This window comes from Pinus tabuliformis, chromosome 7, assembly GCF_031772625.1.
Source record: "Pinus tabuliformis cultivar Carrire ecotype Pingquan chromosome 7, CPIR1, whole genome shotgun sequence".
NCBI lineage: Eukaryota > Viridiplantae > Streptophyta > Pinopsida > Pinales > Pinaceae > Pinus > Pinus tabuliformis.
The window spans coordinates 110,821,272-110,848,499 of NC_142293.1; the positions used below are offsets into that span (position 1 = coordinate 110,821,272).

At 41.2% G+C, this 27,228-nt stretch overlaps 2 protein-coding genes across 2 annotated transcripts; both read left to right on the forward strand.

Moving 5' to 3' along the window:
- Positions 1-2,269: 2,269 nt before the first annotated feature.
- Positions 2,270-2,905, forward strand: LOC149245534 (uncharacterized). The gene has a single exon (XM_089439145.1). It carries the CDS (start codon positions 2,270-2,272, stop codon positions 2,903-2,905), a length of 636 nt encoding a protein of 211 aa, XP_089295271.1.
- A 24-nt stretch (positions 2,906-2,929) lies between these two features.
- LOC149245535 (uncharacterized) lies at positions 2,930-3,961 on the forward strand. The gene has a single exon (XM_089439157.1). The coding sequence runs from the start codon at positions 2,930-2,932 to the stop codon at positions 3,959-3,961; it is 1,032 nt and encodes a 343-aa protein (XP_089295283.1).
- Positions 3,962-27,228: the final 23,267 nt, after the last annotated feature.

The following is a 27,228-nucleotide window of genomic DNA, read 5'->3' on the forward strand; positions in this document are numbered from 1 at the left end:
AGATCTAGGTAATATTGCAAGCTCGATTCCAGGCAGTACTTCTTCCCCTTCATATGCAGACATAATTAAAAAAAAAAAAAAAGGATGTAGAAAATGCGGGCTCTTCGGATGACGAGACCTTCGAGAGGCCATCAAAGAGAGCCGGAAGGAAATCAAATAAGGAAACTAGGGAAGAAGAATCAGAAAGACAAAAAACCCTTGGAAGTCAAGCCACCATTGAGATGACCCTCGAGAGGAATACTAGACCAAGGGTTCCTAAGGGAGGTGGACCCACCCCAACAAGTTGTAAATGATGCAACTGGTCTCTTGGAACTGCAGGGGTTTGGGGAATCCCACTAAGGCAGAGGCTATTAAAGATCTATTGAAAATGGAATCCACAGACATACTCATGCTTCAAGAGACAAAAATAGAAGGGGAGATCCTTCTAAACACAAGCAACACAAAATGGAAATTTGATTCAGGAAAGGTAGTTAGTGCTAGAGGTTCGGCTGGAGGAATAGGCACATTCTGGTCTAAAACCACCTTTTCTCTTGAAAGATCCTATGAGACTCAACATTGGATCTATACTGAACTGCGCCATAAAACAAGCAACTTCATCTTAGCTCTTTTCAATATGTATGTTCCCATGCATTATGTTGAAAAGAAAGAGTGCTAGAAGACACTCTCGGACTATTTAGAACTCCTCAATCCTAAGAATATAGTCATAGGAGGAGATCTGAACATTATTATGGATCCCAAAGAGAAGAGAGGTGGGACCTTCACAAGGGATCCTCTCCTCTTCACAGTGGAAAATCTCATTCTCCAGTGGGATTTAGTAGATTTCAAGCCAGTGAAAGGAGAATAAACTTGGACCAACAATAGAACAGGGGAAAATCATATTTCAGCAAGGTTGGACATATTTCTCACCAGCAGCTCCATCATGATGTACAAAAGAATTATTTTCACCAATATTCTTCCAAAACTTACCTTGGACCACAAACCTGTCCTTTTTTGCTTAAAGGAAGAAGAAGACTTAGGTCCTCTCCCTTTCCGCTTTAGCCCTCTCTGGGCTGAAAGAGAAGGGTTTTTTGAAACAGTTCAATCAGCCTAGGAAAAACATGTAACAGGCTCCCCAAGCTTTGTGTGGGAAAAAAAAATGAAAAATGCAAAGAAGGCCCTAAAAGAATGGATAAAGAAGGCTTTAAAATCCCCCACCATCCAGAGGAAAGAAGCAGTCCATTAGTTCACAGAATTCCAATTCGAACTGGAAAAGAAAGAAATCTCCCCCATGGAATTAGATAAAGAAAAATATGCTCAAAGGAAAACATATAGCTCCTTTAGAAGTTAAGAAGAATATTGGCGTTTAAAGTCTCGCAGCTTGTGGCTCAAATCTAGGGATAGAAACACTACATACTTCCACAGACAGTATAGGGCCCACCTTTCGCGAAACTATATTGCAGAAATCACTACATCCAGTGGACAGGTGTGCAAAGGATTTGATCAAATAAAGGAAGCTGCTAAGAAGCATTTCCAAAACCTTCTTAGTGCTGAAAGGGATGGGAGCGAGGAGGATATATCAGATTTCCTCTCAAATATTCCGAACCTAGTCAACCCAGATGATCATGACATACTCTTGAGCCCAATTACTGAAGAAGAAATATCAAAAATTGTTTGGTCCATGGAGCCAGACAAAGCCCCTGGGCCTGATGGATTCTCAATCCATTTCTACAGAATATGCTGGGAGCTAATCAAACCAGATCTTCTTAGAATGATACATGGATTCATGAGGAAGGCAAAGGTCGGAGGTAGAATAAATTCCACTTTTCTCGCCTTAATCCCCAAGGAAGCAAACCCAGGATCTTTTGAAAGATACAGGCCGATTTTTCTTTGCAATGCTTCCTACAAGATTGTGGCTAAACTTCTGGCGAATAGAATCAAACCTCTTCTGCAAAAATTAATTTCTCCAGCACAAGGGGGGTTTGTGACAGGAAGACATATACTGGACAATGTCATCCAAGTTCAGGAAGCTCTGCATTCTAGCCACTCTCGCAAAGAACAAGGTATGCTTATCAAACTGGATATGTGCAATTCTATTGATAGAGTTAATATTTCTTTCTTGTACATGGTTCTTTCTTCCTTTAGGTTTAGCTAGGACTTCATCAACCTCATCAAATCTTGTTTAGAAAAGATATGGATTGCTCTAGTGGTAAATGGAAGACCTGCTAATTTATTTATAGCCACCAGGGGATTGAGGCAAGGTTGTCCTCTATCCCCATTCCTCTACATACTGATGGCAGATTCCCTGAGTAGAAAGTTGACCTTGGAAAAACAAGATGGCAGCATACCTGGGATTAGAATTGAGAAAGGAATTGACCCAGTGAACCATGCACTATTTGCAGATGATTCACTTTTGCTTGGGGGAGCATCTCCAAGAATAGCAAATTCCTTCAAAAACATCCTCCAGAAATTCTGTAGCATCTCGGGAGCTCTTATAAGCGAGAGGAAAAGCGTTGTGTATGGTTGGAACACAGAGCAACACATAATTGAGAAAATAGCAAATGATCTGGGCTTTACAGGATACGCTGGTTGGGATAAAATTAAATATCTGGGCCTCCCAATAACGCTGGGCTCTAACAGAAATCAGTTGTGGGAGGAAGTAATTTCGAAATTCAAGAAGAAAATTGTTGTGTGGGGAGGCTCTTGGCTCACTACCGGAGGCAAACTCACGCTCATCAAATCAGTCCTCACGGCTCTTCCTACATACCAGGCTTCTCTAATGTTGGCTCCAAAATCAATCTCCGATCAAATCTCTAGACTTATGCGCAACTTTTTGTGGAATGGAGGATGCGGAAACAATAACATATTCCACTTGATAAGTTGGGATATAGTGCAACGACCACTCGCAGAAGGAGGATTAAAAATCTGAGATCCCTTGCATGCAAACTTAGCTATGGGCTGCAAATTATTATGGCAGCTTTACGCTGAGCCAAATCACCTAGTCAGCCAGATTTTCAAGCTCAAATACCTCAAAAATCAGTCAATAAAACTCTTTACAGTGGAGAAAAACCCCAAAGGAACGCAGGCCTGGAAGTTGTGCAGCAGAGGCATAGAATTCTTCAGATCCTACCTGTATCGAATTCCTGGAAATGGTAAAAACACAATGCTATGGAGAGACAGTGTCATGGGTCATCCCCCTCTAGCAGAAGTTAACGAAATATCCGAGTTAAGAGCCTGGTTACATGTGAAAGGAATCCGGAAAATAGAGGACATATCAGGCTGGGATAGCAATGGGAACTGGCAGCACTGGACTTTCCCTAGAATCCCAGAGCATTTAAAACCTCAGTTAGATGCCCTTAAAGACGCTATTTCTGATTTTGCTCCAGTGCACACAGAAGAAGAAGACTCCTGGGGATGGGGTAAGACGGGGGTGTATACGGCAAGTCAAGGGTATCTTCAGATGCAAAGTAAAAAGGAATCGTCTCATCCGGAGTCTGTGTGGAAACAGATCTGGGATAGCTTCAGCATCCCCAAAATTAACTTCTTCTTCTGGACTTTGTTCCACAAAAAAATTCTGACTGGGGAAAACCTGTGCAAAAGAAACATAGCAGGCCCACATCGATGCGTCCTCTGCAAATGTGCATTGGAAACTTCAGATCATCTATTTATAGAATGTGAGTTTGCGAAGGAGGTCTGGTCCATATTCCTGAATGGACTGAATGTTCGTCTTCCATCTCAAAGCTTGATTGACATCATGTTTTCCTCTTGGAAAGCTAGCTACCCTCACAACATAGTTAGCAAATCTATATGGCACCGGGTGTGGATAGCTACCCCTAAGTATGTCTACTGGAAGCTTTGGCTAGCCTGGAATGAAATCATCTTCAATAACACTGAATTGCCAACAGCAAAAGTGGCTGAGCGGGCAAAGAACCTCCTCTTAGAAACCTTGAATCACTCTTCAGTCAAAGATGATAACTCTCTCTGAATTGAAGAAAGGATGTGGTTGGATGCTTACACTTGTAAGTCCAGACACCCAACAAACACATGACCAATCCATAAGGAAAGATGGCAGATCCGAGATCCAGAGGACAGATTCCAACAGTGGTGGAAATCCCAGGGCAAGTGCACAATATTTTTTGATGGAGCCTCAAAAGGTAACCCAGGGAGGTCAGGAGCAGGAGGGCGATCTTCTTTCCAAATGGAACAAAGAAGACTTCAGTTGGGGTCTTGGACTGAAAACCAACAACTAAGTAGAAATTCTCAGTCTATTGAAAGCTTTCCAAATGGCCAGAAAACAAAATCCAAGCAAAATCTTAGTTTTTGGAGACTCATAAATGTTGATAAAAGCAATAGTAAGCAAGAAAAGGCTTAAGGATCTGGTGCTAAACAAACAACTAACAAGAGTGAACAGAATCCTGAAGGATTTTCCCTCGGCTCAAATTTTCCACATTCTCAAAGGATTAAACAAGGAAGAAGATAGATTGGCAAATATAGGATGCACGTTGCAAAATGAAATGGTCAGTATAAATGCAGATACACTGACCAAGGCATTTATCCCCTAAGTGGGATATTGTGCTTAAGTCAATCTGAAGAATGTAATGGTTGATTAGGCTTTGCCCAACCTGTCTTTTTATCAATAAAACATAACCGTTCCAATTAAAAAAAAATAACTCAATGATAGTTTGTAAAGGGGATGACTTTCACTTTTGTCAAATGCCTCTAAATATTAGGTTGTTAAATTGTTTCCTTGCCTATGAGGAAGACGAGATTTTATCCAATCAAAAACAGTGTTAGGTCTTACCCCATAACCAAACACTACAAAGTGAATACCTTATAGTGAAGGTTTTAACAGAATCTCCCCAAAAATTGATCCACTCTCTGTTTATAGTGGAGGTTGGTAGTGGAGTGTTAGAATCTCTATTCTTGCAACCTAGGTTAATCAATTCCTTATTGTTTCTTTACTAAAAATTAATTTAGATTGAATTTTTTAGCTCATAGAATAAAATACACTTGCTAGAAATTTAATTGAAAATAAACAATTGGAGGAAGCTACAAGAAACCAATATCCAAAAAACAAATAGAAATGTATGTCCCTCAAATATCTAGTTTTCATTAAAATTACTCCAAACTTACAAGGGCTCCCAAACTAGGAAAATAACCCACTAAGAAATCAAGAAAAAATTACAACAAAACTAATTTGTTCTAGTGCACCATACAACTTGTAAGACCCTACTAAAACTTGTTATAGAACCCTCTTGTTGTTGTTGAAATCTATCTTAGATACTTGTAAGACAACCATTCTCTTTTTCTAGGTTGTACAACCTCTTGAAATTTCCTTTGCACATGTTATGTACAATCCCTTCAATTTTTGAAAGCTAGGTTAGTCTCCTTTTACTATGCATGTTTTTCCTTTTTTCTCCTTAGGACTTGCACGCTAAGTGAAAACCATTTATCACTTTCTTACTTGTGTTTTTCTCACACTATTTTTGTTTTTCCTTTCACTTTGCTTTCTTTATAACATTGAGTTATTGAATAATGTGTTGTCATTAATGTCAAAATTAGGGGGAGACCCAAGACATGTACATGAAACCCAAATGGATGCATTTAAAAGTTAAAGGGGTACCCCTCATGAGGATAATGGATTTTGGATACTAATGTGGATAATATTTGGAGACCCTCTTCATTTTGGCCCAATGTATGGATACATATCAAGAATAAATTAATACCTTTTATATGTTGGCCTAGTGTTAGCTTATAAAAGTCTAGAGAAGTGCATTTGGGTGTTGATGCTCTGTAAATGTTAAAGTGGTGAGTGAATTATATGATATGGAATAAACAAAGGTTTGATTCAAGGAGAAGAGGTGTGTGATCAAATCATATGTGATCTAAGACTCAAGGAATTGTGGTGAAGAAATTTAAGACAAGGAGAAAATTCAAATCAGAGGAGAGCATAGTGTGATAAGAAGGCTTGACGTTGGGCAGTCTAAGTATTGTGCAGTTGAAGAAAAGAGTAGAGGTGTGAGGACCTAAGTAGCGTGGAGTAGTAATATGCAAGTATGTGATGAGAAGAACGAAGAATTTTGAGGCACAATCTGAGGCACCTTAATATATCTAGGGAAAATAATTGAAGAATGTCAAAGAACCCTAAAAATTATATTATAATGTAGAAACCTTGAAAAACCGATGTCTTTGGGCCACCTCTATTAATTAAAAAAAAAGAGGTTTGTTTAGCAGTAGATGATCTTTCTATGAGTCCCTTATTATATTGAGAATTTTTAGAAAAGTATGTTCTATGATTTTCTCAACATTTCGATATAGTGGCTCCAGGTTATGCTTTTGGTCACAGAGATGCTTAGGTGTAGCACATGAGGGCTAAAGTCCCCATAGCATATCAGCATATCATTTTTTTGTTAAATCATTATTGCTAAGGAATTTACAATATCCTAATATAAAGCAGCCCCTGATTGAAGCCTCTGGCGATGGAACAACTTATTTATAGCTCCAAGAAATTAAGGCCCTCATCATATCAATAAAATTCTATTTGGTGTTTTAATTTAAAATATTTGGATTTGACAATATCCCAATATAAGGTAGTTCTTGTTTATATCACCTAGTCACTAAGGCTCCTTGTTATAGTTATAGATGGTTGAGATCCTCAACATATCAACTACTAGGAGAATTAATAAAGCACGCACATTGAAATCCATTGAAATTTTGATATTTGGGTGTCTAGGCTCTATCAAAAGATAGAAAATTTGATGACATTTAACAACAATAATTTAGATATCATTTTTGGGATTCAACTGCGTTAAGTAAGTCATTCAAACGTATGACCATTTCCATGAGAGGTAGTCGTAACTGACTAATTTCTCATGATTTTTGAATAGTTCACTTAGCACTCATTGCATCGGGTGATGCTCACAGGGGTGAAGAAGTGGGATTGAAACTAGTGAAATGTGGAGAAAACCCCTGTGAGCATCACCCGATGCAATGAGTGCTAAGTGAACTATTCAAAAATCATGAGAAATTAGTCAGTTACGACTACCTCTCATGGAAATGGTCATACATTTGAATGACTTACTTAACGCAGTTGAATCCCAAAAATGATATCTAATATAATGCACTGCGTAAATCCCCCATACTTAAACAATAATTTATTTCATCCATACTCCACAAGTTCAAGTTTTCTGATTTTTTTTAATGTTAACTGATTTTTGGTGTTTCCCAATATTCCAGTATAAAAATCAAAATTTGAGGTTCACTTCTCCACCCCGATTATCCTTGTTTGATACAAAAATTGGTGTTATCTTACATCCATCAACCGAGATCCCACCATATCAGTTTTTTGGTTATATCAGTATATTTGGATCCACTAATATAAAGATATACTAATATTTATTAGATGACATGCTCAATTGATGTAGAAATTGTTGATATGTGAAGGAAATGTTTCTCATCTATAGGATCAAAAAAAAGGGCAAGTGTTTTCAGGGTTAAAGTATTTCAAGGATTCCACCAATATATGGATATAACATCGCTTGATGTGTTTTATAGGCATATGAACTAGTATTAAGGAACATATGCACTAAATATTTGAAACTTAGATTGAAGGTAGCATCAATATTTCAAAGAGTGGTAAGTGTTTGCATAGTCCTCAATTGCATGTGGTGCTAACATGTATAAGTTCCAAGTTTGGAAATTTTGATTGAGGGAGATCCTATATATTAAGGCATTATAAAGGTGTTGTGCTAACATTTATAAGTGCCAAGTTTGGAAATTTTGATTGAGGGAGATCCTATATATTAAAGCATTATAAAGGTGTTGTGATGGTGCTATAAGAACTCATGCACAACTCAGAAGCATATGTGGAAGCACTAAAGCTATAGTATTACTACAAGTAGTATAAAGTGATTGGCTTCATAAGCACCAAGTCTTTGACAGTGAGAACTATGTAGAAATTTCTACAAATCGGCTAGCTCTGATACCATGTAGAAATTCTCATTGTAGATTAAACTGATTATCCAATGTACTAAAGCAAAATACTTAATCTACTTCTACAATCAAACTTGCAGAAGCTTAATCAATTTGAGCAAGATCAAACAGAACACATATAACAGAGAAGAAGATTTAGTCACACATGAAACACAGAAGAATACTCTGGGGAAAGCCTCAGCTAAAAACCCTGCTATCCGTATTAACATACAAGTGGAAATATCTCAGGATTACACAAAGCTTTAGCTCACAAGCTATCCAGCTCTCAGTACAATCCCTCACTGTTTCTCATAGATAGAATAGACAACACATATGCCTTCCTTCAGTCCTCCAAGCCTCCTATTTCCTTGCGCAGTTTCTCATGTGTCCTCCAGCTGCAACATATGTGATTCTCACCTCACACACAACACTAACCTCTGAAATAACAGCGCAATCCTGAAGGAGATAATTCCTTCTGCATGGATGAGTTTCATTTATAGGAAAATTCCTCCAACTGATAGTACAATGTCCCTGTCTTTAATCTCAACTGAGTCTCTGTCTGAACTAACATGCATGAGTTATTTATGAGAGAATATTATTTATCTGGAGAACATTAATTGCATGCATGCATGCATTAACTCACTGAACCCACAATTAGTTCCTCAAATTGTTTGGAACTAATTTAATTGGACTTAACTCAGTTAACTGAGCTAACTAATTACAACTCATCCTTATCTCCTTAATTAAGGGATAACTTCCTTAATCAAGGGATAACTGTTGCATGTCTTCACAAAGACTTCATGTTTGAATTTCTGCAACTAATTAACTCAAGATGAATTAATTAATTATTTTTTAAACAGCTAGTGAGACTAAATTCGAATTTTAATTCTCAATTTTGATTCAACGACAAATCAAAATTGGAATATATCCCGAAATGCTATTTAGAGCAATGTTATTTTTAGCATTTCTATTTTTTGTTATTTCCAATAGAGTTGGAGTATATCCTGAAATTCTATTTATAGCAATGTTATTTTTAGCATTTCTATTTTTTGGCATTTCTTGTTGCTATTTTCAACACTCCCTCTCAACAAGAAAGGCATTCAACTCGAACCCATCTGTAAATTTTGGAATGTTCTGCATGCAACACTTCTCTCAAGTGTTGTTGCTCCAGCAACTCTAGAAACAAAAACATATCCAACCTGAATCAGTATGATGCATCTGTCATCAAAGTCTCTGACTGTTATTGCCATTGTTGACTGAAAAATCTGCACCTCTATGCTCTTCAATATTAGACTACTCTAGCCTCTGTCACTTTAACATCTAACTGCATCAATCCAACTAATTCCTCCTGCTGCATCCATGCTGTTGCTGGTCCTATCTCCCAGCACTGCATCCGCACTGCACCTCCTCTCATCATGTTGCATCGTGCTTCCCAATGCTGCACTGCAACTCAGTTACTGAGAAGTAAGTAACTGATCTCCCAACTGACTTCCCTGTTGGGCTAGAAACACCCTCTGATGTTGAAGCTCCCTCTGTCGCTCCATCCGCATCTATCTCTACCCACTCAGCCAGTCCTACTACTCCTCATTGGGGCCCCTGTAGCAAGGTCTAATCAAAGAGTTTGGGTACCTCAATGATCTTGCCCCTATTTTAGCCTTCTTGGGACTATCTCTTCACATCGCCCCACCTCACACTTGGAGGTATGGCTACATGTGATCCCTCTACCCAATTGGCTCGAAATTTCCCCCTACTGGAGGTCTCTGCATGAGTGGATGCCTCCACTTGGTCTCCTCTCGGCTTCTCCAGTTGTGGCTACTCCACAACCTCCTGAAGTTGCTTTACCAATTGTGGCTCCTCCACAATTTTCTGAGACTTCTTCTAGCACTACATGTTGAGAGGTAATCTACTCTCCCTCTCAACCACCAAGTCTCCAACATTTGCCTTGCTCCTCAAGGCCTTGCATGCATCTTGAACCTCAAGAGTATACAGGTTCTTGACTCGTGAACTGGTCTGCTTCACCTGTCTCGTGGTGATGTGTCTAAGGAAAACCTTTCCCTTACTGAAGACAACATCGTAGCCTTTGTCCTCCATCTTTGTGATCGATACCAAGTTCTTCTTCAGTCCAGGCACATACTTCACATAATGTCAAGGTAATGAGAGCTCCATGCTCTCTGTAAAGAGCAGTCATGCCTACTCCTGAAACATTATACCTTTCATCATTACCCATCTCGATGCGCATCTGGAGGTTTTTCTCCTCTAAGGTATTGAACAAACTCTTATCACCAGTCATGTGGAATGAGGCTCCACTGTCAAGAAACCAACCACAACCCATCATGGATGAAACCATGCATGCAATGAGGGTAAAATCCAATTCAAACTAAGAGGTTAATGCCTCACCTTCCGATCCTTTCGAGGATCCCTTCTTGGACTTCTTCAATGGACAATTAGTTACATAATTGCCCACCTCATGACAATTAAAGCATCTCACTTTAGATTTGTCAATCTTTTTTCCACCATGAGAAGAACTCGATTTGGGATGAGAATTCTTCTCCTTCCCTTTCCTTGCCTTACTGGCTAAGGCTAGATTTTCTTCATCATCCTTGGATGAAGAACCATCTCTGGAGCTCCTCCTGATCTCCTTCCGCATCAGATTGGACCATATTCGTTCCCAATCTGGCAATTTCTCTCTTCCATTCACTAAGTCATGGTAGCTATGCCAGCTCTTAGGAAGACCGAGGAGAGAAAGACTCGCCCTTTTCACACTTGATTTTTCGAAGCTTGTCCTTCAGTGCCAGCTTCCCCTGGTCATTGTTGTTCTGATATAAATCCTTCAATGTCTTCCACATTGAAAACAGAGTCTCCTTCCCATTGAGACTTGAGACAACATGGTCTCGAACTCCCTCCAGAAGAATCCTCCTCACTCTCGCCACACATTTATTCCATTCCGCTAATTCTTGGGCATTAGTTGTTGCTAGCTTGGGGAATTCTTGATCAATGAAGTCCTTCAAACCATTGTCCTCTAATACCGCTTCCATGCTATCCTTCTAGGCTATGTAATTCGATCTGCCATCCAGGGCATACTCGAGTCTCAACCCATTGAATGCCATTAGTGAACTTTGAGATGTGATAAGAAATCGATTATGTACCTATAATCGAGAACTTCAAACTTCGAACTTCTCCCTTCTTTGTATATTGTTCTTCGCTTTGATCAATTTGGATCTGATACCATGTAGAAATTTCTACAAATCAACTAGTTCTGTTACCATGTAGAAATTCTCACTGTAGATTAAACTGATTATGCAATGTAATAAAGAAAAATACTTAATCTACTTCTACAATCAAACTTGCGAAAGCTTAATCCATTTGAGCAAGATCAAACATAACACATATAACAGAGAAGAAGATTCAATCACACATGAAACACAAAAGAATACTCTGAGGAAAGCCTCAAATTAAAACCCCTCTATCTGTATTATCATACAAGTGGAAATATCTCAGGATTACACAAAGCTTTAGCTCACAAGCTATCCAGCTCTCAGTACAATCCCTCACTGCTGCTCATAGATAGAATAGACAACACATATGCTTTCCTTCTATCCTCCATGCCTCCTATTTCCTTGCGTAGTTTCTCCTGGGTCCTCCGCTGCAACCTGTGTGATTCTCACCTCACACACAACACTGACCTTTGAAATAACTGTGCAATCCTGAAGGAGATAATTCCTTTTGTGTGGATGACTTTTCGTTATAGGAAAATTCCTCCAACTGATAGTACAATGTCCCTGCCTTTTAGTCTCCACTGGGTCTCTGTCTGAACTAACATGCATGAGTTATTTATAAGAGAATATTCAGTTATCTGGAGAACACTAGTTGCATGCATGCATGCATTAACTCACTGAACTCACAATTCGTTCCACAAATTGTTTGGAACTAATTTAACTAGACTTAACTCAGTTAACTGAGCTAACTAATTACAATTCAAATACAACTCATCCTTATCTCCTTAATTAAGGGATAACTCCTCAATCAAAGGGATAATTGTTGCATGTCTTCACAAAGACTTCATGTTTGAATTTCTCCAACTAATTAACTCAATATGAATTAATTAATTATTTTTTAAACAGCTAGTGAGACTAAATTCGAATTTTAATTCTCAATTTTGATTCAAGGACAAATCAAAATTGGAATATATCCCCAAATTCTATTTATAGCATTGCTATTTTTAGCATTTCTATTTTTTCTATTTCCAAGAGAGTTGGAGTATATCCTGAAACGCTATTTATAGCAATGTTATTTTTAGCATTTCTATTTTTTGGCATTTCTTGTTGCTATTTTCAACACTCCCTCTCAACAAGAAAGGCATTCAACTCGAACCCGATCCTGAACCTTTGGAATGTTCTGCATGTAACACTTCTCTCAAGTGTTGTTGCTCCAGCAAATCCAGAAACAAAAACATATCCAACCTGAATCAGTATGATGCATCTGTCATCAAAGTCTCTGACTGTTATTGCCTCTGTCGACTGAAAACTCTACACCTCTGTGCTCTTCAATATGTGACTGATCTAGCCTTTGTGTTATGAAACCAGCTCACAAAAGATAGAAAATATAGATGAACGCCTTAGAATTCAGCCTCTTCAAGGGGAAACCTCCTTTACATTACATAAATGAACAATTCTTTGATGATACAAATGACAAGACCTCCTTTCTATATATAGGAGTCTAAGGAGTCATAATATAATCAGAACCGACATAAAAATAATAATGTAAGGGCACAATAATAAAAATAGTGGGCTTCTATGGGGCACAATAGTAACAATATGGGAACTACATGGGTACAACAATATAATAAGGGGGTTGTACTAATAACAATAAGGGGTTACACTAGTAGTATAGGGACCTAACATGCCCCTCTCCTTCAAAAAGTGTTGTCCTAACCGCTTGAGTAGTTCTTGATGCTTATGTAGAATATTCTTGTCCTCCCATGTGGAATATTCAGCGGGTAAGTTCTTCCACTTGATGAGATACTCTGAAATTGATCGATTTCATAGCTGTCGGGTTCTTGTTTCTGTGACTGCTCCAGGTTCCAATATGATTTTTCCTTCCTCTTCAAGTTCTGGCAATATTGTTTGAATTGGGATCTTCTACAACTTTTGAATGAGTGGCCACACTTCTTCGTCCTTCTTCCATTCATCCCTTGCTTCATTTATCCAATCTAGTTGGATAATAGAAATAGCACAAAACAATGCTTCCACGTCCTCATCCTTTCTTGAGAGTGCATCTGCAACAAAATTTTGCTTCCCTTTTCTATAGATGATGTCAAACTCATAACCCAATATATTTGTGACCCATTTTTTATGTTCTTCTATAGATAATATTTGTTCTAAAAAGTATTTAAGACTATCATGATCCATTTTTACCTTGAAGTGTCTTCCCATTCGGTAAGGTCGCCATTTCTTAAGTGCATGTAGTATTTCCAACATTTCCTTCTCATAAATAACTTGCTTGAGATGTAGCAGTAAAAATACCCAATCACTTACATCAAAACATTTTTCACTACAATGTTGATCTACCTGTTATTTCATTCGATTTTGCACCAAAGTGACATTATCCTTTAAAAGTTGGAGAACTTGTTGTTGATGCTCGATGTGATCTTTCACTGCTTGAACATTTTTCTTCTTGATATGTCCTTCTATCTTGAGAGTTTGAGGAGTGGTAATTTCTTCCAATGCTTTACAAGATATGGTTGGAATTCATTTCTTGATGCTCAATGTGATCTTTCACTTCTTGAACACTTTTCTTCTTGATATGTCCTTCTATCTTGGTAATTTGAGGAATGGTAATTCTGACCAATGCATTACAAGATATGGTTGGATTCATTTCTTCTTTCTCGATGTGATCTTTCACTTCTTGAACCTTTTTCTTCTTTATATTTCCTTATATCTTGAGAGGTTGAGGAGTGGTAATTCTTGCCAATGCTTTACAAGATATATTCGGATACATTTCTTCTTTCTCTGGGGTTGGTTCCTAGTGTATATACTCTTCTTTTGATGTTTCTTGATCCTTTTCTTCCTCCTCTTCATAATCTATGTAAAAAAAATTCTTCTCGACACACTTATGACCTTTAGTGAATTTTCTATCACAATTGTAACAAAGCCCTTTTTCTCTTTTCTCTTCCAATTGTTGTGGTATAACCCTTGTAGGTTGTGGAAGGCTAGGAGAAACAACACTTCCATTATTATAGTTGTGAGGGGTAGACTTCCTTGTTGTCATAATTTTACTTTCCACTATGTAACAAAGCTCTTCTACTCTTTCCAATTGTTGTGGTGTTGCTCTAAAGAAGGTGTTGCTCTTTGTATCCTCATAATGTGCTATCATTTCCTCCATAAAAATTGACGATGTAACAAGTTGTTTACTAGAATAAAGCCCTTTATACCATAAAAATTGATCCGATTCTAAATATGGAGATGCAATACATACCTTTTTTAAAAGTGTTACACCATGTAGATCAAAATATTGCTCCCTCTGAAGTATCCAATTTACCGGATCCTTGCCATCAAACTTCCTCATATTGCCTTTTCTTGATTTAGGAGCTCGATCTTGAAAGGACTATTACTCTGTAATTTTGGTACTTCCAATTCTAAAATTGCGACCTATAGTATCCCTCTGTGTCCTCTTTCCAATGCCACCAGTCTTCTCCAAATTGGATTCTCCAAGGAAGAGTTATGTCAAATCTCCCACGGTGACCTGATTATAGACTAGTTCAATAGAGCAAACTTGTGCGACATGCCATGTGTCACTGTTTCGACCTTTGCATCTAAAAAATGTAAACAAGAAACTACAGTCTATCCTCGTTCTGCAAATTCTTACTAAATTTCAATCTGATGCTCAAAACAAAATTTATGACTATTTTCCCCAGGTCACCTGTTTGGAATGTAATTTGGGAGTCTGCAAAAAGGCCAAATTCCTCGGATCATATCTCCGCAAATATAGCACAAAAAGCTCTGAAATTCGGACCCGAGCTTCAGACCGATTTCAACCTAAATGGGTTTTTTTATTAGCATCTGAAACATCGCAAAAAAAAAATTATAGCACAGATTCCACGATGACTTGTTTGGAGCAGCGAAACCCTAGAATCCAAAGCTCTAATACCAAATGTTATGAAATCAGCTCACAAAAAGATAGAAAAGATAGATGAACGCCTCATAATTCAGCCTCTTCGAGGGGGAAACCTCCTTTACATTACGTAAATGAACAATTCTTTTATGATACAAATGACAATACCTCCTTTCTATATATAGGAGTCTAAGCAGTCATAATATAATCAGAACCCACATAACAATAATAATGTAAGGACACAATAATAACAATAGTGGGCTTCTATGGGGCACAATAGTAACAATACGAGGACTACATGGGTACAACAATATAATAAGGGGGTTGTACTAATAAAAACAATAAGGGGTTACATTAGTAGTATAGGGGCTTAACACTCTGTCACTTTGACATATGACTGCATCGATCCCATTGATTCCTCCTGTTGCATCCATGTTGTTGTTGGTCCTATCTCCCAGCACTGCATCCACACTCCACCTCCTCTCATCATGTTGCATCGTGCTTCCTAATGCTGCACTACAACTCAATTACTGAGAAGTAAGCAACTGATCTTCCAACTAACTTCCTTGTTTGGCTAGAAACACCATCTGATGCTGAAGCTCCCTCTACCCATCTGTCTCTACCCACTCAGCCAATCCTGCTACTCCTCGTTGGGGCTCCCGTAGCAAGGTATAATCAAAGAGGTTGGGTACCTCAAGGATCTTGCCCTTATTTTAGCCTTCTTGGGACTATCTCTTCACATCGCCCCACCTCACACCTATAGGTATGGCTACATGTGATCCCTCTACCCAATTGGCTCGAAATTTCCCCCTACTAGAGGTCTCTGCATGATTGGATGCCTCCACTCGGTCTCCTCTCGGCTTCTCCAGTTGTGGTTGCTCCACAACCTCCAGAATTTGCTTCACCAATTATGGCTCCTCCACAATTGTTTGAGACTTCTTCTGGCACTACATGTTGAGAGGTAATGTACTCTCCCTCTTAACCACCAAGTCTCCAACATTTTCCTTGCTCCTCAAGGCCTTGCATGCATCTTGAACCTCAAGAACATACAGGTTCTTGACTCGTGAACTGATCTGCTTCACCTGTCTCGTGGTGATGTGTCTAAGGAAAACCTTTCCCTTACTGAATACAACATCGTAGCCTTTGTCCTCCATCTTCACGATCGATACCAAGTTCTTCTTCAATCTAGGCACATACTTCACATAAAGTCAAGGTAATGAGAGCTCCATGCTCTCTCTAAAGAGCAATCATGCCTACTCCTGAGACACTATACCTTTCATCATTACCCATCTCGATGCGCATCTGGAGGTCTTTCTCCTCCAAGGTACTAAACAAACTCTTATCGTCGGTCATGTGGAATGAGGATCCACTGTCAAGAAACCAACCACAACCCATCATCGATGAAACCATGCATGCGATGAGGGTAAAATCCAATTCGAACTGAGAGGCTAATGCCTCACCTTCAGATCCTTTCGAGGATCCCTTCTTGGACTTCTTCAATGGACAATTAGTTGCATAATGGCCCACCTCATGACAATTAAAGCATCTCACTTTAGATTTGTCAATCTTCTTCCCACCATGAGAAGAACTCGATTTGGGATGAGAATCCTTCTCCTTCCCTTTCCTTGCCTTACTAGCTAAGGCTATATTTTCTTCATCATCCTTGGATGAAGAACCATCTCTGGTGCTCCTCCTGATCTCCTCCTACATCAGATCCGACCACAGTCGTTCCCAATCTGGAAATTTCTCTCTTCCATTCACTAAGTCCTGGTAGCTATGCCAGCTCTTAGGAAGACCGAGGAGAGCAAGACTCACCATGTCATCATTGGCTGTTGTGATTCCTACACTTCCAAGCTCATATCTACATGTGGTGAGCTTGTTTAGATATGTAGAGATCGTGTCGCTCTTTTCACACTTGATTTTCTAAAGCTTTTCCTTCAGTGCCAGCTTTCTCTGGTCGATGTTGTTCTAATATAAATCCTTCAATTTCTTCCACATTGAAAACGAAGTCTCCTTCCCATGGAGACTTGAGTCAACATGGTCTCGAACTCCCTCCAGAAGAATCCTCCTCACTCTCGCCACACATTTCTTCCATTTCGCCACTTCTTGGGCATTAGCTATTGCTGGCTTGGGGACTTCTTGATCAATGAATTCCTTCAAACCATTTTCCTCTAATACCGCTTCCATGCAATCCTTCTAGGATATGTGATTTGAGCTGCCATCTAGGGCATACTCGAGTCTCAACCCATTGAACGCCATTGGTGAACTTTGAGATGTGATAAGAAATCGATTCTGTACCTATAATCAAGAACTTCAAACTTCGAACTCCTCCCTTCTTTGTATATTTTTCTTCGCATTGATCAACTTGGCTCTGATACCATGTAGAAATTTCTACAAATCAACTAACTCTCTTACCATGTAGAAATTCTCGCTGTAGATTAAACTGATTATCCAATGTACTAAAGAAAAATACTTAATCTACTTCTACAATCAAACTTGTGGAAGCTTAATCCATTTGAGCAAGATCAAACATAACACATATAACATAGAAGAAGATTCAATCACACATGAAACACAGAAGAATACTCTGAGGAAAGCCTCAGCTAAAAACCCCGCTATCTGTATTTCATACAAGTGGAAATATCTCAGTATTACACAAAGCTTTAGCTCACAAGCTATCCAACTCTTAGTACAATCCCTCACTGCTGCTCATAGACAAAGCAGACAACACATATGCCTTCCTTTAGTCCTCCAAGCCTCCTATTTCCTTGCGCAGTTTCTCCTGGGTCCTGCAGCTGCAACCTGTGTGATTCTCACCTCACACACAACACTGACCTTTGAAATCACTGTGCAATCCTGAAGGAGATAATTTCTTCTGCATGGATGACATTCCTTTATAGGAAAATTCCTCCAACTAATAGTACAATGTCCCTGTCTTTTAGTCTCAACTGGGTCTCTGTCTGAACTGACATGCATGAGTTATTTATGAGAGAATATTCAGTTATCTGGAGAACACTAGTTGCATGCATGCATGCATTAACTCATTGAACTCACAATTAGTTCCATAAACTGTTTGGAACTAATTTAACTGGACTTAACTCAGTTAACTGAGCTAACTAATTACAACTCAAATACAACTCATCCTTATCTCCTTAATTAAGGGATAACTTCCTCAATCAAAGGAATAATTGTTGCAAGTCTTCACAAAGACTTCATGTTTGAATTTCTCCAACTAATTAACTCAAGATGAATTAATTAATTATTTTTCAAACAGCTAGTGAGACTAAATTCGAATTTTGATTCTCAATTTTGATTCAAGGACAAATCAAAATTGGAATATATCCTGAAATGCTATTTATAGCAATGCTATTTTTAGCATTTCTATTTTTTGGCATTTCTTGTTGCTATTTTCAACACTCCCTCTCAACAAGAAAGGCATTCAACTTCAACCTGATCCTGAACCTTTGGAATGTTCTGCATGCAACACTTCTCTCAAGTTTTTTTGCTCCAGCAACTCAAGAAACAAAAAAATATCCAACCTGAATCAATATGATGCATCTATCATCAAAGTCTCTGATTTTTATTGCCTCTGTCGACTGAAAACTCTGCACCTCTGTGCTCTTTAGTATCTGACTGCTCTAGCCTCTGTCACTTTGATATCTGACTGCATAAATCCCACTGATTCCTCCTATTGCAGTTGTGCTGCTGGTGGTCCTATCTCCCAGCACTACATCCGCATTGCACCTCCTCTCATCATGCTTCCCAATGCTGCACTACAACTTAGTTACTGAGAAGTAAGTAACTGGTCTCCCAACTGACTTCTCTGTTGGGCTAGAAACACCCTCTGATGTTGAATCTCCCCCTGTCGCTCTATCTGCATCTGTCTCTACCCATTCATTCAGTCCTGCTACTCCTCGTTGGGCTCCCGTAGCAAGGTCTAATCAAAGAGGTTGGGTACCTCAAGGATCCTACCCCTATTTTAGCCTTCTTGGGACTATATCTTCACATCGCCCCACCTCACACCTGGAGGTATGACTACATGTGATCCCTCTGCCCACTTGGCTCGAAATTTCCCCCTAATGGAGGTCTATGCATGAGTGGATGCCTCCACTCGATCTCCTCTCGGCTTCTCCAATTGTGGCTACTCCACGACCTCCTGAAGCTGCTTCACTAATTATGGCTCCTCCACAATTTTCTGAGACTTCTTCTGGTGCTGCATGTTGAGAGGTAATGTACTCTCCCTCTCAACCGCCAAGTCTCCACATTTTTGTTACTCCTCAAGGCCTTGCATGCATCTTGAACCTCAAGAGCATACAGATTCTTGACTCGTGAACTGATCCCCTTCACCTGTCTCGTGGTGATGTGTCTAAGTAAAACCTTTCCCTTACTGCATATAACATCGTAGCCTTTGTCCGCCATCTTCGCGATCAATACCAAGTTCTTCTTCAGTCCAAGCACATACTTCACATAAAGTCAAGGTAATGAGATCTCCATGCTCTCTCTAAAGAGAAATCGTGCCTACTCCTGAGACACTATACCTTTCATCATTACCCATCTCGATGTGCATCTGGAGGTCTTTCTCCTCCAAGGTACTAAACAAACTCTTATTGTCAGTCATGTGGAATGAGGATCCACTGTCAAGAAACCAACCACAACCCATCATCGATGAAACCATGCATGCGATGAGGGTAAAATCCAATTCGAACTGAGAGGCTAACGCCTCACCTTCCGATCATTTCGAGGATCCCTTCTTGGACTTCTTCAATGGACAATTAGTTGCATAATGGCCCACCTCATGACAATTAAAGCATCTCACTTTAGATTTGTCAATCTTCTTCCCACCATGAGAAGAACTCGATTTGGGATGAGAATCCCTCTCCTTCCCTTTCCTTGCCTTCCTGGCTAATGCTATATTTTCTTCATCATCCTTGGATGAAGAACCATCTCTAGTGCTCCTCCTGATCTCCTCCCGCATCAAATCCGACCACAGTCATTCCCAATCTAGCAGTTTCTCTCTTCCATTCACTAAGTCCTGGTAGCTATGCCAGCTCTTAGGAAGACCGAGGAGAGCAAGACTCACCATGTCATCATTGGTTGTTGTGATTCCTACACTTCCAAGCTCATCTCTACATGTGGTGAGCTTGTTCAGATATGTAGAGATCGTGTCGCCCTTTTCACACTCGATTTTCCAAAGCTTGTCCTTCAGCGCCAGCTTCCTCTGGTCGCTTCTGTTCTAATATAGATCCTTAAACATCTTCCACATTGAAAATAGAGTCTCCTTCCCATGGAGTCTTGAGACAACATGGTCTCGAACTCCCTCTAGAAGAATCCTCCTCGCTCTCGCCACACATTTCTTCCATTCCGCCAATTTTTGGGCATTAGTTGTTGCTGGCTTGGGGACTTCTTGATTAATGAAGTCCTTCAAACCATTATCCTTGATCCAGGTGGATATTGGTGGCCACCTACCAAGTCTTCCTGGACCCCTACCATTTTCTTTCTCAGCATTTTCAGTTTCCTTAATTGTAGCACAACTTACTATTTTTAGCAGTTTTTCGGGTCCTGAACTTCCGGAGCCGTTTTGAGGCCCTAAACGACGTTTTTTTGGGAATCTGGGGGCAACATGGGTCCATGGACCCATGTTTCCCTTCCCAAAGTGGTAGTTCTCGGATAGATCTTTCTAACGAGCTATCGTACGCGTCAAACGAAGATCGTATGCCAAAGTTATGACCCCGGGAAATTGATGTACCAATTTACCCAAACGGGGCCCACAATTTGGCGTTTCATCTTCTAGGGTTAGGTTTCGGGATGTGAAGGGTTTTCCATTGTTTCTCAACAATAAATAGGCCTTCGAGCCTCATTGTAATACAGTTTTCAGAACAGTTCAGAGGCATGTAGCCATCACATCTCTTCTCAGAGATAAGCTACCATCGCCCTAACTAGTTTATTGCCATTTCTGTTTGTAAGCATATTTCAGTATTTTCCATTAATGAAATGAAGTATTATTTCCGCTGCATCTTTGTGTATATGGTTATCTCTGTAATTTGTTGCGTTCCTGTTTAAATCCGGATCAGTGGTATCAGAGCGGTCTGCTTTTTCTCTGTTTTTCTTTGCATGTCCCCAACAAGGTCGGGATATAAGGAGTTAGGGCTTGAACTGGTTGAACCTTTGCAAGACCAACCTCGCAAATCCCGACGGCCTCCCATGGCGGACGAGAAGAAAGACGAGGGGGCAGGAGATCCCATCAAAATCTTGCTCGAAGAAGCGCTCGAGCGACAACGGAACGCGATGATGGACAGCTTTGCGCAGATCCTTCAGCGGCTACCCAGAAGCGGCGCATCGGCTTCCAGCAGCTCCTCTGGAAACGTCACACCCTTTAAGGTACAAGTTAATTTTGAAATCCCCATATTCGAGGGTCAGATAGACGCCGATGCCGTAGATAAATGGTTAAATCTGCTAGAGGGTTATTTTTCTGTTCATGAATTTTCGAGTCGGGAAAAGATTGTTTTTGCTCTTCTCAAAGCAGCCCCCCACGTCAAGGACTGGTGGGAAACCTACTGCGAGCAGAAGGATGAAAGTACTGGCTCACTATTTTCAGCCGCACCCACCTGGGATTCATTCCGGGATGCCATCAAGGAGCAGTACTACCCTGTCGGAAGCTATGAGGATGAATACATAAAGTGGACCACACTGCGGCAAGGAAGGGACCAAGACGTGCCGGAGTTCACCAATCTTTTCCATACCCTTCGCACAAAGTTGGGTATCAAGGATTCGGAGCAACATTTGATACTCAAATACCGTGGCTGCCTGCACAAGTACATCCAGGAAGAAATACAGTTCCTAAACATCCCCTCGCTCGGCGCAGCATACCGGTATGCCGTCAAGGTCGAGCAGAAGTTTAAACAAAAGAAGCGAGACTTTGGATCTGCGAATCCAAAGCAGGGGAAAGGTGCCCCTAAACCACAGAACAAAGGACAAAGCCAAGGCGGGACAGCCCAAGACAACCAGCCGAAGCTGCAAGCAAAGAGCAACGCCGCGAAGCCGAGAAAGGACACTGGAAAATGGTGCGAGTTCCATAAGAGCTCCACTCACAACACAAGTGAGTGTCGGGCCAAGCAGTCACTGGTGGCTGAGCTAAAGGTTTCAGAATCAGATGCATGTTCCGACTCTGAGTCAGAACCCGATAAGGGGTATGAAAAAGGGAAGCAGATCATTGATGCGGATCCCAGCGCCACTGTTGCTACCGCAAAGATCCAGAAAAATGAACCCGAAGATCCAGAGGAGGAGGAGCGTCTCTTCCACTCCCAGATGTGGGTAAAGGGCTCCCCGATACAGTTCATTGTTGATAGCGGGAGTCAAAAGAACCTCATTTCGGCAGAGGTCGTGAAGCGGTTGGGCTTACCGACCACAGCACATCCACAACCATACACCATTGGGTGGCTTCACCAAGGGCGAGATCTTCGCGTGAGCCAGCAGTGTCGCCTTCCATACAACATCAAGCCCTTCACGGATGAGGTATTGTGTGACATTGCTCCCCTTGAAGTTTGTGATGTATTACTAGGACAACCATACTTGTGGAAGCGACATGCTGTTTATGAATCAAGGCCCCGTGCTGTTATTATTACATTGGGAAATAAGTTGTTCAGGATACCAGAGGTAGCACCACCTGCCGCCATCTCTTTGATTACTGCAAAACAATGCAGTAAGATCATTTCCAAAACCAGGAAATTTGTTTTCCTGATGATACGCCCTCAAGGGAAGAAGAAGACAGTGGTCGCGGCCTCCAAACGGGGTCCCTCTGCACGGCAGCTACAGATGGACAAGATTGTGGAGGAGTACGAAGACATCTTCACCTCCCCGGCAGGGGTTCCTCTGCACTGTCAAGTCAAGCACTCCATCGATCTGACCCCAGGTGCGCCGCTACCCAATGGACCAATTTATCGGCGCTCCGTTCTGGAGAACAATGAAATCAAGAGGCAGATTCAGGAGCTCCTGCAGAAAGGTCACATCCGTCTGAGTTCTTCGCCCTGTGGGAGCCCGATAGTGTTGGTACAGAAGAAGGATGGGACGTGGAGACTCTGTATTGACTATCGGGCGATGAACAAGATCACTGTCCGTAATAGGTACCCGATCCCGCGGATTGATGACCTCCTAGACCAACTAAAGGGGGCGAAATATTTCAGCAAGATCGATCTGAAGTCAGGATATCACCAGGTACCAATTGAACCCTCAGATGTGTGGAAGACTGCCTTCAAATCCAAGGAGGGCCTCTTCGAATGGTTGGTCATGCCTTTCGGATTGACGAATGCTCCTGCAACCTTTATGAGGCTAATGGATGACATCTTGCGGCCATTCACCAACTCCTTTGTAGTAGTATACTTGGATGACATTCTGATCTTCAGCCAGAGTTGGGAAGAGCACCTCCACCACATCCGACAGGTTCTCCAAACACTGCGGCAACACAAGCTATGTGCCAATTTGGAGAAATGCACTTTTGGCATGACCAAGGTTCAGTATCTGGGATACATCATTGATGAACAGGGGGTGCATGTCGATCCAGCCAAGGTCCAAGTCATTCGGGATTGGCCCTCTCCAACCACTCTAACAGAGCTCCGCAGCTTTCTAGGTCTTGCCAACTTCTACCGCAGGTTTGTGTTGGGATTTTCTCATATTTCTTGGCCCTTGAGTCAAGTCACCAAGGGCGGGGCGAAAACAAAATTCTTTTGGTCTGAATCTCAACAGAAGGCATTCAGGGAGTTGAAGGATCGCCTCTGCACGGCACCAGTGCTCGCGTTACCAGATTTACAACAACCATTTGAGGTCGAGACAGATGCCTCTGACTATGCTATTGGGGCAGTCCTTACTCAACATGGACATCCAGTGGCATATCACAGTGAAACACTTTCAGACACAGTCCGGAAGTACCCCACTTATGATAAAGAGATGTATTCCATTGTACAGGCCTGCCGACAATGGAAGCATTACATTTTGGGGAAGGAAACGGTCATCCACACAGACCACCGACCTCTGCAGTTCATACAGACCCAAGGGAAATTGCAGAATGATCGCCATCAGAAGTGGTCTACATACCTGCAACAGTTTCACTTGAATATCAAGTATAAAAAGGGCAGCACCAATAATGTTGCAGATTGCCTCAGTCGACCACCGATCATGGCGCTAACCACCGTGCTCAACTCTTGTGGGCACGAGACTTCTGATTGGCCACTTCTCTACAAAAGCGACCCAGAATTCGGCCACACATACCAGACACTCTTGGAGGGTCGGCAGGTTGCAGATTTTCACCTCCAGGATGCCCTATTATGCCACCTCGGTCACCTCTGTGTTCCTTCAAGCGAGCGTGCCAAGATGATTTGGGAAGCACACTACAGTCGGGCTGCTGGGCATTTCGGGGTCGAGAAAACAGTGGCAGTACTGCAAAACTATTTCTATTGGCCGAATCTTCGACAGGATGTTGGGAAGTACATCCGATCATGTACTGCCTGTGCCATTGCCAAACCGACCATTAAGAAGCAAGGCCTCTATACCCCGTTGCCTACCCCTAGTCGACCTTGGGAATCCATCTCCATGGATTACATGTCAGGCCTTCCTTCCACTAAGCATGGAAATGACTGTGTTTTTGTGGTCGTCGACAGGTTCTCAAAGATGGCCATTATGATGGCCTGCAAGAAGAATATCACAGCAGAAGCCACTGCTAAACTCTTCTTTGAACGAGTGTGGGTGCACTTTGGGATCCCACAGTCTATCATCTCAGATCGGGACAGTCGGTTTCTCAGCACCTTTTGGTCCAGTCTCTGGTCAATGCTGGACACCAAACTCACGAAGTCCACAGCCTTCCATCCTCAAACTGATGGCCAGACAGAGGTTGTCAATAGGATGATTGTGCACATTCTGCGCATGTATAACTCAAAGCATCCACGCACATGGGACGAGAGCCTCCCCTACGTTCAGCACAGCTACAACCGAGCTCTTCACAGCTCCACTGGCCATAGCCCTTTTCAGGTGGGTTTGGGATTCCAGCCACTATGCCCCATTGATGTGGCCATGCCACTTGCAGCTACTCACATGAATTCAGCTCATGTCCAGTCCGAAACAGATAAGGCCACCAGCTTCATTGAGCACATCGAACATATTCGCCAGCAAGTCCATGACATTCTTGAGAAATCAAATGCCAAGTACAAGCAGCGACATGATCAACATCGGGTGCCACACAAGTTTCAGGTGGGCGACAAAGTTTGGTTGCATTTGCAAAAGGAACGCCTTACTGGAGCCTATCGGAAATTGAGACCACTCCGATATGGTCCTTACACCATTACTAAGGCTATGGGAGACAATGCATTTGAGCTCAGCATTCCCCCATTCCTTGGCCTGCACCCAGTATTTAATGTGGACCGCCTTCGGCCATACTTTCCACCATTGCTAGACACATCCGATATTGCAGAACAGCTCAAACCCACAGAATTAAATCCAGATTGCATGGAACAAGCTGCAACTGATCGGATCATGGACACACAGATCAAGAACACTCGCCAACAGAATATCCAACTGTATCGAGTTGTCAAAGCGGGCCAACTCCTTCAGTAGGGCAAGTGGCTCACCAGGGAACAAGTTCAGCAGAAGTTTCCTCATCTCATGGAGGAGCTCAACGCAATGGGGACCATTGCTTCCTAAGGGGGGAGGAATGATCCAGGTGGATATTGGTGGCCACCTGCCAAGTCCACCTAGACCCCCACCATTGTCTTTCTCAGCATTTTCAGTTTCCTTAATTGTAGCACAACTTACTATTTTTAGCAGTTTTTCCGGTCCTGAACTTCCGGAGCCGTTTTGAGGCCCTAAACGACCTTTTTTTGGGAATCTGGGGGCAACATGGGTCCATGGACTGATGTTGCCCTTCCCAAAGTGGTAGTTCTCGGATAAATCTTTCTAACGAGCTATCGTACGCGTCAAACGAAGATCGTATGCCAAAGTTACGACCCCGGGAAATTGATGTACCAATTTACCCAAACGGGGCCCACAATTTGGCGTTTCATCTTCTAGGGTTAGGTTTCGGGATGTGAAGGGTTTTCCATTGTTTCTCAACAATAAATAGGCCTTCGAGCCTCATTGTAATACAGTTTTCAGAACAGTTCAGAGGCATGTAGCCATCACATCTCTTCTCAGAGATAAGCTACCATCGCCCTAACTAGTTTATTGCCATTTCTGTTTGTAAGCATATTTCAGTATTTTCCATTAATGAAATGAAGTATTATTTCCGTTGCATCTTTGTGTATATGGTTAGCTCTGTAATTTTTTGTGTTCCTGTTTAAATCCGGATCAATCCTCTAATACCGCTTCCAGGCTATGTAATTCGATCTTCCATCCAGGGCATACTCGAGTCTCAAGCCATTGAACGCCATTGGTGAACTTTGAGATGTGATAAGAAATCAATTTTTCACCTATTATCAAGAACTTCAAACTTTGAACTTCTCCCTTCTTTGTATATTGTTCTCCGCTTTGATCAACTTGGCTCTGATACCATGTAGAAATTTCTACAAATCGGCTAGCTCTGATACCATGTAGAAATTCTCACTGTAGATTAAACTGATTATGCAATGTAATAAAGCAAAATACTTAATCTACTTCTACAATCAAACTTGCAAAAGCTTAATCAATTTGAGCAAGATCAAACAAAACACATATAGCAGAGAAGAAGATTCAATCACACATGAAACACAGAAGAATACTCTGGGGAAAGCCTCGGCTAAAAACCTCACTATATGTATTATCATACAAGTGGAAATATCTCAGGATTACACAAAGCTTTAGCTCACAAGCTATCCAGCTCTCAGTACAATCCCTCACTGCTGCTCATATACAAAATAGACAACACATATGCCTTCCTTCAGTCCTCCAAGCCTCCTATTTCCTTGCGCAGTTTCTCCTAGGTCCTCCAGCTGCAACTTGTGTGATTCTCACCTCACACACAACACTAACCTCTAAAATAAATGTGAATCCTGAAGGAGATAATTCCTTCTGCATGGATGAGTTTCCTTTATAGGAAAATTCCTCCAACTGATAGTACAATGTTCCTGTCTTTAATCTCAACTGGGTCTCTGTCTGAACTGACATGCATGAGTTATTTATGAGAGAATATTCAGTTATCTGGAGAACACTAGT

Bases quoted from the DNA above. Each gene is read 5' to 3' on its own strand.
- LOC149245534 (XM_089439145.1), top strand. From the start codon at position 2,270: ATGGCAGATTCCCTGAGTAGAAAGTTGACCTTGGAAAAACAAGATGGC.
- LOC149245535 (XM_089439157.1), top strand. From the start codon at position 2,930: ATGGGCTGCAAATTATTATGGCAGCTTTACGCTGAGCCAAATCACCTA.